At 45.6% G+C, this 14,598-nt stretch overlaps 1 protein-coding gene across 1 annotated transcript in view; it reads right to left on the bottom strand.

The window, feature by feature from the left end:
• Positions 1–14,598, bottom strand: part of HTT (huntingtin) — a 166,804-nt gene that overhangs the window by 49,646 nt on the left and 102,560 nt on the right. The window contains exons 36-40 of the mRNA XM_055245541.2: positions 13,421–13,557; positions 11,603–11,719; positions 7,331–7,453; positions 6,177–6,412; positions 4,975–5,117 (exon numbers count right to left, since the gene is read on the bottom strand). Coding sequence (XP_055101516.1) covers positions 4,975–5,117; positions 6,177–6,412; positions 7,331–7,453; positions 11,603–11,719; positions 13,421–13,557 — 756 coding nt within the window. The remainder of the gene's footprint in view (positions 1–4,974; positions 5,118–6,176; positions 6,413–7,330; positions 7,454–11,602; positions 11,720–13,420; positions 13,558–14,598) is intronic.

Raw genomic sequence — 14,598 nt, 5'->3', positions numbered from 1 at the left:
GCTAAACACACTTACTTATATAAAAACACAAGATGAATTATTTCAACTCTTATCTTGAAACCAATCAAATATAGTAATTCTGCCACCTAGTGTCTTTCAAATAAATGCAGTCAAAGGAAACAAGAAGACAGAAATACACATTTATATATACACACACACAACTTACTCGCAAATGTTGGGCCAATTAAATAAGGTCAAAAGATACCAGCAGGAAACCCACGTGCCCTCTCCAAGCCCTCCACTCCCTCCAGTAAAGCTGCTTCTCAACAGACCTGCACTGTCTCATACAGGAGCCACTATCCACACAGAGCTGTTTAAATTTAAGTTAATTAAAATTAAATAAAATTATAAATTAAGCTATCCAATCAGATCAGCCACATTTCAGGTATGGAACACCACACGTGGCTAAAAGCAACTAAATTAGACAGTGCAGACATCCTGTCTCTGCTGGAAGTCCTATTGGACAACACCTCAACAGTAAAAATATTTTGCCTCAATTTTGAGATGTAAGGAGAGGAAATCAGTGCAATAAGACAGTGACCACATTTGAGCTGCACAGAGATCGCTGAGACATGTAGGACACAGAACACACCACCCTTATCCCACAAAGGCAAGACTAGTCCTTAGAAATGAGGCTGTCTCCTCCTGGCATCAAATCCAAACCAACTGGTGGCAAAATATTAAAATGACCAACATACTAAAATTGACCTATCATTCATTAGCAAGCCATATTTTCTCAACTTTAAACTCATTACAGTGGTCAGTGAAGCATAATCCGAAGATCTTTAAAAACAAACAAGAAAATTCTTTCAATAATAGCAAGTAAGGCTCAAAAACTAGAGTCCATTATCAAAATCAAATTTCAGCCATGGCCTGTGCAGAGGGTGACAGCCGCTGAATGCAGTGGCCATGAAAAGGTCCCTTTCTCCAGGACTCTGTGGTGCCGTGCGGCCAGGCCCCACCTGCCTCCTGCCTGCCTGTACTCTCAGCTGCTCTCTCAGGTGCCGGAACACTTCTCTGCAAAAAGCTAGCTACCTCTCTCCCTCAGAAATCCTGCCTCTGCCTGCCCACCCATGTCGTCTGTCACTGCACTATTGTTCTCCTTCACAGGAAATATCAAGACTTGTGATACCGACGCACTGACTGTAAGTAAGTTCCATGCAGACAAGAGCCAGGATGCTCAACTGAACCTGGCATACCCACAGCCTGCTAGCACGGAGGCGGGCCACGCAAGAGTATCCTCAAATGGACCAAGGATGAAAATGCTATCTTTTACTCTAAGGTATGTATGCAAAATGTGTACAAAAATCCAGTAAGAGAAAGGAGCTTCGATCACAAAAGCACCCTGCCCCATCCCTTTTTAAGGCAATTACTTGTTATCATTTCTGTTTTCAGTTCTGGTAGTTACCTCCAAAATTCTAACTGCTGCGCTGCTATCCCTTGCAGCAGACCACCAGTTACTGCATGTGCTCCTCTCCCTTACTCCCAGAGACCAGCCCCACCTCCTCAGCAATGGAATGCTGTCCAGTCTCCCATTTGGCCCAGGTGGACCACAGCATTCAGGGGTTTATGGTCACCCATATGACTCATGCAAGGCCAATCACATGCCTACTTGAGGGGCTGAGAACACAGCCTGCTAGAGGTCATCTTCTGTCATGTGAAAAGAGCCCACCAGAGAACAAAACTAACACAGGAAGCAGAGATGAGACTGGACACGGTGGCTGACACCTATAACCTCAGCATTTTGGGAGGCAGAGGCAGGAGGATCGCCTGAAGCTAAGAGTTAAAGATCCGCCTGGGCAACACAGTTAGACTTCCATTTCTACAAAAAAATTTTAAAACCTATCCAGGCATGGTGGTGCATGCCTATTGTCTCAGCTACTTAGAAGGCTGAGGCAGGAAGAACTCTAGAGCCCAGGAGTTCGAGGCTAGAGTCAGCCTCGCACTGCACTTCACGCCACTGCAATTCAGCCTAGGCGACAAAGTGAGACCCTATCTTTAAAACAAAATTTAAAAATTATATAAATGAAAAGAAGAAAGCAGAGCTGAGACGCATAAATATACAATGCAGACCAGAGAATGACAACACTAGATGCAGTCCTACCAACTACCCTTGCCTGCACTTTCTAGGAGCTCAAACCAACACATTCTTTCTCTTACTCCAGTTTAAATTGGGGTTTTATCCCCGCAACTGAAAGACTGTTGAATATAATCACATCATAATTTGTCATGATTTATAGACTTCAGACAACTTTAGACATTACCCATTAACTCTACCGTAATAAAGATGAGATTTAGCTCATTTATACTACCTCCTAACAATCTGAGTTACATGTTTAGTTCTATTTGGATACCTCTGAAGCCTCTATATTTTGGTCTGTCAACTTCACACGATGTAATCATATAACCCCAACAATGCTAGGTGAAGATTTTAGTGCCCCTTCCATTCCCCACCTCCATCTCTACCATCTACTTGCCAAATTAACTTGGTTAGTTTTCCTTTTATATTCATCAGAACCGAAGATATTTTCATTCTGTTCTGAAACCATAATTAAGTCAGTAAGTCTTCAGTGTTTCAGTCACACATTGATTCCAAAAATGAAAGCTCGGGCTGGGCACAGTGGCTCACTCCTGTAATCCCAGCACTTTGGGAGGCCGAGGCAGGTGGATCACCTGAGGTCAGGAGTTCAAGACCAGCCTCAACATGGAGAAACCCTGTCTCTACTAAAAATACAAAAATTAGCCGGGCGTGGTGGTGCATGCCCATAATCCCAGCTACTCGGGAGGCTGAGGCAGGAGAATTGCTTGAACCTGGGAGGCAGAGGTTGCAGTGAGGCGAGATCGCACCATTGCACTCCAGCCTGGGCAACAAAAGCGAAACTCTGTCTCAAAAAAAAAAAAAAAAGAAACCTCAAGCAGTATTTACATTATGACTATCTGACTATCTGAATCTAGTTCCCAAGAGAGCCAAGGATCCTAGAAGGATGGCATCTCTTTCTATAGGTCTTTGATCGTGACCCCTAAGCTGCTTAAAGGAGAACCTTTTTAATATCAAGGGCTTCCAACAGTTCAACTGCTGAAAAATCAAGCCACATTTTGGTTTGCCTCACATTTGGACCATGAGGCAAATGTGCTGGTTGCTTTTCCTAGAGATTAGAATTGCCTTTCTTTTTTCTTGTTGAGAGAAGAAAGATGTGCCTATCCCCTAGAGCTAGTCTTCTAGCTATTTATTCATTTATTTAAAGCAAAGCATTCTCATTACAAACGATCGTTCTTCTTGGAAAACACACTCTCCTAATGTGGACTGGTTGCTTTCCATGCTTGCTGCACAGCTGGCATCTTGTGACTTTCTTGGGTTCACTGTCCTTGTCATTTTCTTTCTCTAGAGACATGGTCTCGATCTCGCCCAGGCTGGAGTGCAGTGGCGCGATCGTGGCTCACTACAGCTTGACCTCCTGGGGCTCAGGCTCATGCCACTACCTCTGGCTAATTTTTTTATTTTTTTATTTTTGTGGAGATGGGGTCTCTTGCTATGTTGTCCAGGCTGGTCTTAAGCTCAAGCAATCATCCCGCCTCAGCCTCCCAAAGTGCTGGGATTTCAGGTGTGAGCTACCATGCCCAACCTTCACTGTCCTTGATCATTTGTAAAAGTAACAAAAACATCTTGGCCCTCTTTAACACAGGAGGAAGCTCTTGGGTTTACTTTTTTTTTTTTTTTTTTTTTTTTAATAAGAGGCAGGGTATCATTCTGTAGCCCAGGCTGGAGTGCAGTAATAGCACCCTGCAGCCTGGAACTCCTGAGCTCAAGAGATCCTCCCAACTCAGCCTCCCAAGTAGCTGGGACTACAGGCATGTGCCCACCATACCTAGATAGTTTTTTATTATTTTGGAGAGATAGGGGTCTCGCTATGTTGCTCAGGCTGGTCTCAAGCTCCTGGCCTCAAGTGATCCTTCCACCTTGACCTCTCAAAGTGTTGGGATTACAGGCGTAAGCCACTGTGATTGGCCCATCTAAACCATTTTTGGGTCTTGTCTTGTTTTGTTTTGTTTTTTGAGGCAGGGTCTTACTCTATAGCCGAGGCTGGAGTGCAGTGGCATGAACACACCTCACTAGAGCCTTGACCTCCTGGGCTCAAGCGATCCTCCAGCCTCAGTCTCCTGAGTAGCTGGGACCACAGGCACACCACTGTCCCTGGCTAGTTTGTTTGTACAGATGGTGTCTCACCATGTTGCTGAGGCTGGTCTCAAACTCCTTGCTCAAGCAATCTTCCCGCCTTGGCCTCTCAAAGTGCTTGGATTACGGCATGAGCCATTATACCTGGCTCCTCCTAACTATTTTTAACTGTACAGTTCAGTAGCATTAAATACATTCATAATGTTATACAACCATCACCACCATTCATTTCTACAATAACTCTTTTCATCTTGTAAAAACAACTCCCCCTCCCCTGCAGCCCCTGGCAACCACCATTCTACTTTCTGTATCTATGAATTAACTACTCTAGGTCCCTCATATAAGTGGAACCACATAGTATTTGTCCTTTTGTGACTGGCTTATTTCATTTACCATAATGTCCTTAAGGGTCACCCATGTTGTAGCATGTGTCAGAATGTCCTTTTTTTTAAGGCTGAATAATATTCCACTGTAAGTATACACCAGATTTTGCTTATTCATTCATCCATCGATGGTCACTTCAGTTGCTTCCACATTTTAGCTATTGTGAGTAATGCTGCTATGAACGCTGGCATGCAAATATCTTTTCACCACCCTGCTTTCCATTCTTTTGGGTATATACCCAAGAGTGGAACGGCTGGGTCACATGGTATCAGGTTTACTCTTACAGCAATAAACATTTTCAACTGGCACACTGGGCAAGGCAGAATTTCTACCGGGCAGCACAGCTCCTACACTCTGGGTGTATAGTGAAGAATGGGGAACGAGATACTCCAGGAAGACTAATGTGATTCACCTACCAGACTTGAAGATGTGGATCAGACACATTAACAACGTGCCTAGTTCTTGGCAATAGAAAGTATGTTGCTGCTCACTCATTTCCACCTTCAGCTGTTTTGTAACAATGTCTTCTAAAAGAATACCAACCAGTTGTAATAGAAACCTTCCAAGAAACAAAAAAGATGACAGTGAATTAGGTGACTACTATAAAGCACTTATGCCAAGTATATATGAAAATATATATGGTAAATATAAAGTAAAAATATAGGTAAAGTACATTAAACCGTTAAAGTGAAATGCATAACACCATCGCCTTGGATACAGTCACTTCGTCTGTGTATCACCTTCCTCACTGAGGATGAAATGGCAGGTAGTATTTTTTTAAGCTTTGTAAACTGTACATTGTTACACAAATACAAGCTGATCATCTGTCACAGGAATTTAATGTATCATCAATTTTAGCCAGCTGCTTCAATGCAACAGAGGGAAAGCCACCGGCTGCCTGCTGAACCTGCAAACAAAACAGTGCCCAGCAGGCTTACGGGCTTATCTCCATCGACAACACAGGGCATCTCCACTGATGACAAACCAAGTGAAGGCTGCATGAAGTCATGGCCACTTAGCAGAAGCAGCACATTTGCGGAAGCAGCTCTAACTCAGTGAATGCTCAGAATCCAGCAAAGGTGGAGAGGGACACATCTAGGCAGCAAGCATTTACGAGTGCCTCATCACTGTCCTCGGGCAGCTTCCAAACAATTTATGAGGGAAGACAGGATTCGATACTATGGGTATTTATTGCAGGCAGGCTGCCTTGCAGGGAGAAGTCTTGTATTACTGACAGCGTGTAAAACTGCCAGCACATGGTGAGAATCTAAGACTCACTTTTACTGGCTTCTCTTGGGTTTCGACTTCCCTGACGGCAGTGCGCCCCTACTGCCTGCCCCCAGGACAGCCACCCCACTGCCCTGCCCTGCCTGAGGCGAGCCACTGCTGTAGCATCTCTACTGAGGACAAGAGACAGAACGTGACAAAACCTCAAGACAGGTATGAACCAAGAGCCACAGATAACACAGGACAATTAGAAAATTACACTGATACAGACTTCTTTAACCAACTCAGAACTGAAGTGAGACCAGGTGTTATTCCAGACTTACTGATCACGAAACATCACGTGACTTCCCAAAAGGCATGGGTTAGTTATAGGCTAAGATAGAAAGCATACCTTGAAAATGTTTCTTCTGGCAAATTCTTCATTTGTTTCCCTTCACTGTGTTCTTCTAGCACTGAATTACTGTCCCCATCTCTTAACCTATTAATTACTGGACAGGAGATTAAATACGGAGAGAAGGAGAGCTCCTGAATACGAGAAAGAACAATATCTTCAGTTGACTGGGAAATCAGAACCCTCAAAATGGCCAGAATTCCCGATATCCACAGCTGAACAGTGCTCACGGATGCCTAAAATAAACAAAATACGTAAGCCATAGCTGAAGAAAAAAGGAAGATTAAATTTCCCCCAATTGCCAATTTTGTGAAAGAAAATAACTCCTATTTTACTATCCTACCAATAAATCTCTCTATCACTGAGTCCCAAAGTGTGCTCCCAGAAAAGCAGGCATTAGTATCACCTGGGAATTTGTTAAAAATGCAAACTCTTGGCTCGGTGCGGGAGCCACCTGTAATCCCAGCACTTTGGGAGGCCGAGGCGGGCGGATCACGAGGTCAGGAGATCGAGACCATCCTGGCTAACACGGTGAAACCCCGTCTCTACTAAAAATACAAAAAATTAGCTGGGCACAGTGGCATGCACCTGTAGTCCCAGCTACTCGCGAGGCTGAGGCAGGAAAATTGAACCCGGGAGGCGGAAGTTGCAGTGAGCTGAGATCATGCCACTGTACTCCAGCCTGGGTGACAGAGAAAGGCTCCATCTCCAAAAAAAAATAAAAAGGCCGGGTGCGGTGGCTCACGCCTGTGATCCCAGCACTTTGGGAGGTCGAGATGGGCCGATCACAAAGTCAGGAGATCAAGACCATCCTGGCTAACACGGTGAAACCCCGTCTCTACTAAAAATACAAAAAAAATTAGCCGGGCATGGTGGCGGGTGCCTGTAGTCCCAGCTACTCGGGAGGTTGAGGCAGGAGAATGGCGTGAACCTGGAAGGCGGAGCTTGCAGTGAGCTGAGATCACGCCACTGCACTCCAGCCTGGGCGACAGAGAGTCCGTTCCGCACCACCCCACGACCAAAAAAAAAAAAAAAGCAAACTCTCAAGAAGCTCTACCCAAACTGACTGACTCAGACATTCTGGGGGTGGTCCCAGTAATCAGAGCTTGAACAAGCCCTCCAGATTCATCTGCTGAGCCAGGTGAGAGACTCACCATTGTGTTTGGAGTGACGAACATACTCCGTAAAAGCATGTCCACCGGACGGAGGGAGGAAGGGGCCAAAATCTCAAATAATGTATTTAACACTCCAAGAGCTTCATGAGAGTCAATGTGCATCTGTGGAATTAGACACCACAAACATTTCTACATAAGCCAAAAGAAACGTCAGCTTCCTATACACCAGCTATGTAACTCAAGGGCAAATTATCATAATCATCTCATCGTCACCTTCTCTCATTTAAAAGCATTTTAAGTTCAGTGGTTAACCAAGCAAACATTTTTACAACAACACTGTATCAGCTACATTTTTCCCATAACAGAAATCTTGTCATTTAGATTTTTATTACATAAATAATAAATGCTTTCTGTAAAAGACTCAAATATACAAAAGTGTGAAAAAAAATCAACTAGCACTGCAGCACCCTGACACAATCATTACCAACATTTTGGGGACCAGTCTTCCAAGCGTCCCTTTGTATACACATACATGGGATGGTGTGCACACTTTTTCTCTTTTTTTCTTTTTCTGCACTCCATCCCTCCCCCAACAGTTGTAACAAATGCTAAGTGGTATATATCCCTTTCTTAATCTCCCACGTTCCTGTAGCCATACCCTTGCCCCCTCACACACAGAGATTTTGTTTTAGTTGTTTTGAAAAATCATAAATGTCTCTGCTTTTCTCACTTAACCCAGTGCAATGGAGAACTCCCAAGGCAACTGGCTGAACTTCCTTCCTTCCTTCCTCCCTCCCCTTCCTCCCTTCCACTTCTTCCATTTATTTCCTTCCCTCCTTCCTCCCTCCCTCCCTCTCTCTGCTTTCTCTGTCTCTGTCTCTTTCTAACAGAGTCTCACTCTGTGCCCCAGGAGTGCAGTGGCGCACGAATGGGCTCAAGTGATCCTCCCACCTCAGCCTCCTGAGTTAGCTAGGACTACAGGCGCACACCACCACACCCAGCTAGTTTTTGTTATTTCTAGTAGAGACAGAGTTTCACCATGTTGCCCAGGCTGGTCTCAAACTCCTGAGCTCAAGCAATCTGCCTGCCTTGGCCTCCCAAAGTGCTGGGATTACAGGCATGAGCCACCACACCTGGCCAGAACATTTTTAATCATGCAAAATAGCCCAAGCTAAAATAGTCTAAGCTTATACCACAGTGAGTTCAACCATTACTTATTGATGGTGGGCACTGACTGTTTCCAATTTTTGTTTCTACTGAGTGTGTGTACACATAGTAAACAACCCTGCAAAGAAATGTGGTGTTTTTCAAGGCACAGATGTGAAGCTCACAACACTGGCCACATCTTACAAGGGAACAACTGACCTTCTGAGCTCCAGGATTCCTGCATCCTGGACCCTCGCCTGTGCCCACCAACTCTACCTTCTCCCCAGCAACTCTAGGAGAACCTACAGTGCTCTGTCATCCATGCAGCCAGTGCTAACCCGTGTCTGTGAACACCACGACGGCGATTTGTGTCTCCTGTGTCATGAACTGATCCTCCCTGTTGCTTCTGCCCTCTGTGCGTAAACAGGCCTTCATTTCTGCCAACTTAACCCCTTGCCAACTCCTCTCCTGCTCTGGCTACCACCCTATTTTCCCATTCCCTCTTCAAGTAAAACCTTTTTCCCAGTCTCTCTCTTGTCCTTTCAGAAACACACTCCCATTAGGGTTTGGCTCCCTTTGCTCCTCCAAAAGCACTCATCAGTGCCCTCGGTGCTGCCAAACCTGGGCCAAGTTCCCAGGGTGCTCACAGCAGATGTCGCCCTCCTGCACAAAATGCCTTAAAAAAAATCTTGGCTTTAAGAACCCCACACCTGCCTACTCCCCCTGCCCCAGCACCGGCTCCCCTCACCTACCTGACCTTGGAGCTGGGACTCAGCAGGCTCGGTATTCAAGCTCCTCCTCCTCTCCAGACAGTCTGGGTCCACTGTGAGTGGACATCTCAGATGCTGACCCCCTGCCCCACAGTCTCTCGACAACTCCGGGCTCATACACCTGATGCTGGCCTCGCCTCATTAGGCAGCTATGGGGTCTCAACTGCTACATCCAGATAGGCTCTGACCTCCTGCTGCCCCCAATGTCTGCCCTACCTTGTCCACAGCCACTCTGTCCTCACCCTGAAATCACCCCCAAAGCCCTGCTCTCTCTCACATGCCACATCTAAGACACCAGCAAACCTTGCTGGTTCTGCTTTCATGCTGCCAAGGGACGCCCACTTAGGCCATTCCACTCCAGTGCTGGGTCTCACACGGGTGGCCCTGCTCTGCCCTCACCTCCCCCTCAAGGCTATTCTCAACTCAGGAGTAAGAATGATCCTGCTAAAACCTACACCACATCAGGGCAAACCCTCTCAAGGCTCCTCCACGCTGGCCTCACCCCACCAGGCCTCACTCCCTTCCCTCCCCATGGCTGCCCCACTCCTCCACCCCCATTGCTTGTACCCTAACAGCATGTCTGCCCCCGGCCAGGGCCTTTGCACTGCTATTCGCTCTGCCCGGAATGTTCCTTCCCCAGGTATCTCCTAGGCTTGTATCTTTCCTTTCTGCAAATTCACTCAAATGTCACCAGATCACCAAAGCTTTTTCTCATCACCAACTGAACAATGCCACTCCCACCACCGACACCACCTAACTCTCTTCCCTCCTGGATTCTTCTGTACAGTGTTCCTGATCAGCCGCCATGGTATAGACTTCACTCACTTGTTTTTCTATTGTCTGTCCCCTCACCTGCATCCCAACAAAATCTTCACTCCAAGAAGGCAGGGGGTCTTTCTTTAATCTGCTTTGATCACTGATGTATGTACTGCCAGTAACAGGATAGTATCTAGCACTGCTTCTGAATGCAACATGCACCTGTGCTGAGCTACCTGGCAGGTGCTGCACTAAGCGTTTCATAAATGTTTTATGATACAATTTCCATTGCGGCAGAAATTAAGTCAGATATTTACTATGTATTCAGGCCTTCAATCTCCACTCTACTCAGATTATGCACAGAAAAGAATGGAATAAAGCTTCCAGAACACCATTCTAGAACCATCTGTAAGCAGGGAGACCCTGACCACACTAAAACTGCTGTCAATCTCACCAGAAGCCAAGATCCCTGTACCATTGTCTAACTGGTCTCAGGATAACATTCCATTATGAAATCAGAATGGGGGTGCAGTCATGAAGGCAGTAACCATCAATATCACATGCCTCTGAGTTTAAATCAAATGCCAAAAACCATGGACTACTTGTACTATACAGAGTAGTTGTTTATTTGTGTATAATCAAGATGAACAAACATGTATTTGCTGAGTCCACTTAAAAGGCAACCTCAAACTGTGCCAGGCAGCTCATGAGATTTTCTGGCGGAGCTGCCCCGAGGAGGTCCCCACCACCCCTCTCTGTGAACTACAGAGATGCTGCTACACTGGGGGCACAGCAGCCTGTGCCTGACTGGGGGCATGCTGCTTCTGAAACTGGCACTGCCAGGCCATTTTCTTCCACTGCAGTTGTGGAAACAATGATTCATGTCATTTGATCATAGAAATTCTGATTAGTGATGAATAGGCCAGGCGAGGTGGCTCACACCTGTAATGCCAGCACTTTGGGAGGCCAAGGTTGGTGGATCACTTGCGCCCAGGAGTTTAAAACCAGCCTGGGCAACACAGCAAGGCCTCATCTCTACTAAAAATACAAAAAACTAGCCAGGCGTAGTAGTGCACACCTGTGGTCCTTGCTACTCGGGAGGCTGAGGTGGGAGAATTGGTTGAACCTGGGAGGCAGAGGTTGCAGTGAGATTACACAACTGCACTCTAGCCTGGGTGACAGAGTGAGACCTTGTCAGAAAGGAAAGGAAAAAGGAAAGGAAGGGAAAGGAAAGGAAAACTGCTAAATTACAAGTAGTAAGGTAACAAAAACAAAAATGTAACCACCAAATAAAACACTGGGTTGACCAGAATGCAGGAGGCAGTGCAGGAGGTAAGGGTTCGGGCTTTAGAGTCAGCCTTGCCCGCCCTCACCCCAGCACTCTAAAGCTGTGGGCTGCCTGATCACCTCCATAACCTCTCTAAGCCGTGGGTTCCCCCCTGTAAAGTAGGTGGGCAATACCAACCTGAGATGGCATTGTGAGAAGAAATGAAGTCAGCTGTCCCATGACTGGCACAGAGAACTGCTATCAAGGCACAGATTAGGACTGAAGGAAGAGCTGATTCCAGCCACCCAACTTTCACAAGGACCTTAAGCTACCATCACTATGCGACAACGAGCCAAGGCTGCGGGGACAAACCTGCTGTTTGGCTAACATTGGGAGGATGATGTCAGCTATCTGTCGAGACAGTCGCTTCCACTTGTCTTCATTCTCCTTGTGGCACTGCTGCAGGACAAGAATGAACATCTCCAACACCTATGAGAGTGTGCACAATTAGAAAGTCTGCTGCCAAGAGGCGCCTTTCCACTCCCACGTGTCCGTCTGTTACACTTGTCCCAGCTCAGCTGGAAGACTCTAGGATCCAAACAGATGTGATCCCAGCGAGGATAGGGGGACACTAATGCAATCCCCACTCTATGACATGAGAAATGTAGGGGAATCAGAACAAAACACAAGTTCCTCTAGGCCACATACAAGGTGCACACTTTGCTCAAGAGGATTTGCCATCATTGTTATTTGTATAGAATTTGTAATATTTCACAATCAGAGAAAAGGCACAACATGAAAATCAAATGTATACTAATCTTTGGCAAAATTCAAATACAGCCTTGACTAAACTATTCTGCAGGTAGGTCATTGCCTTTGTGGACATTCACTTCAATTCTGTGTTCTCTGCAGAGGCAATCTACTGAACAGCACCTACTTGCCAGATGTATACATGGTTGAGCACAAGTTTATTAGTGATCATTTCTAAACAGAGATATCCAGAGCTCACTGAACATGTGGCTGATGAACTCCGCTCCAGGACACCCACCCACCCAAGCAGCTCTGCCTGCCACCACCTCCTTGCCAGTTGCTCATTTTCAGACCTCTTTATGATACATGTACTCCTGCATTGCAATTATGTGATTTAATTAGGTGTTAAGTATTTAATTAAATACTACAGGGGTTAATTAAAATATGAATGAACAAAGAAAGTGCTGCTTCTTATGAGAAAAGCTATGGCTTTATGAAGATTCAAAGACAAACAGCTAGAAAGAATTGACAAAATAAGTGAGAGCTAGACAACAGTACAAGTTAAAAGAAAGGAGAAGTCATTAAAAAAGAGAGATTTCTGCACTCAGCCTTCCTCAAAATGTCTTTGAATTCTTATGCCACTTTAAGAAAACAAAACCAGAAATCAGCTCAAAGAAAAATACCTTAGCCCTATGTCAAAATAGTGGTAAATAAATATACAAATAAAGTTTTTATTTCAGAGTTGAGATTTCTATCATTTTAAGGTTTCTACCATCTTGACCAACACTGTGAACTGATTTTTGGTCCTCGTTTTGGAAAAGAGGGCCTCACTATCTTGAACGATCTCGTGACTCTCAGACCAGGAGTCAGGTAAACTCCTGTGGCTGTGCCCACTTTACAGATAAACACCAGGCCGGGCACGGTGGCTCATGCCTGTAATCCTAGCACTTTGGGAGGCCAAGGCAGGAGGATCACTTGAGGTCAGGAGTTCGAAACAGCCTGGCCATCATGGTGAAACCCCATCTCTACTAAAAATACAAAAAAAAATTAGCTGGGCATGGTGGTGCGTGCCTGTAATCCCAGCTACTCGGCAGGTGGAGGCAGGAGAATTGCTTAAACCCGGGAGGTGGAGCTTGCAGTGAGCCAAGATCGTGCCACCACACTCCAGCCTGGGCGACCGAGAGAGACTCCATCTCAAAAAAAAAAAAAAAAGATACACACCAACGCCACCTCCTGCCGCTGCACCTCCCCCACCCCACCCCCACCCCCGCCCCCCACCTCCCTCCCCATTCCCCTGCACTGGCATCTCCCCAGGCCCCAGAAAGCTCAAACCTGGTTCAAAGTAACACAGTTAACAGTGAGCGTTACCACATGGCACTTCCTTCCATCTGCACGGGTCAATAAAGTATCCACGACAGTTCCAACACACATTCATCTTACCTGATGGTACTGGATGAGTCTCAGTAACATTGACACCACCACCTCTTTTTGGGTTTCAAGCTCTTTTCCTGCATCAGCTTTATTGGTTCCTCTTAATACAAAGAGGTCGTGGACTATGGGCTGCAGAGCCGGTATGGCTGTGGGGACAAAAGGGCACCCTTATCAGGCATTTCATGAAAATTACATTTGGAAAACTTCTCTCAACATCTACAAAATGCTTTCAAGAAATAAAGAAAACCCTTACACATACTCGGTTTATGGTAAGAGATGAATTAAGGTTATCAATCATTATACCATGTGGAAGGTCAAAGTCTTCCTCTGAACACTGATCATTTTGTGATGGCTTCTAAAAAAAGAAAAAAAAAACCTAGGGCTCCTGTAATTTAACACCACTTCTGAAAAAAGGTGACTCAAATTCAAAAGTCAATTTGAAAATGATAAAACTTTCCAAATAACCAAAACAGCAACAGTCCTGGTCTCAAGAATAATCTACTTGATTCATCTGAAAAGACAATAAAAACTTCCACATAATACATTTAGTCAAAGCCACTGGATTATTATGCTTTTTTAAGTAAACTCACTCTCTCATTAGATAGATAAGGGACTTTCCCCCAGGTCTTATTTTGGTCTAAAATAGAAGTCAAAATAAATTAATTGGTCTACTATGACCACACATAAAAAAATATAAGAAATGTCTTTCACTGGCACACAGGAACACTCTGACCCTCAATGTCATACATACACAGGAACACTGACCCCTCAGTGACACATATGCTCACACATGAGCACACACAGAGGCACACTCTGACCCCTCAGTGACACGTATGCACACACGAGCACACACACACAGAGGCACACTCTGACCCTCAATGTCATGAGCGCATAGGAACACTGACCCCTCAGTGACACGTATGCACACACATGAGCACACATACACACAGAGGCACACTCTGACCCCTCAGTGAAGGGCACACTGCAACCCTCTTTGACACACACACACTCTGACCTCTCAGTGACACACACACTCTCTCTGGCCCTGAGACATGCACACACAGGAATACTCACTGACCCTTCAGTGGCATGCACGCATGGGTATACTCTCTGACCCTCTCACAGATGACCAAGCTTCCCAGCGCAAAGTACTGGGCTTGGCTGCCTACTGATTTTCTGTCCAAAGA

Source organism: Symphalangus syndactylus, chromosome 16, assembly GCF_028878055.3.
Source record: "Symphalangus syndactylus isolate Jambi chromosome 16, NHGRI_mSymSyn1-v2.1_pri, whole genome shotgun sequence".
Lineage (NCBI taxonomy): Eukaryota > Metazoa > Chordata > Mammalia > Primates > Hylobatidae > Symphalangus > Symphalangus syndactylus.
Note: the sequence above shows the minus strand (reverse complement) of the source record. Positions and strands in the feature narration are given on the sequence as shown.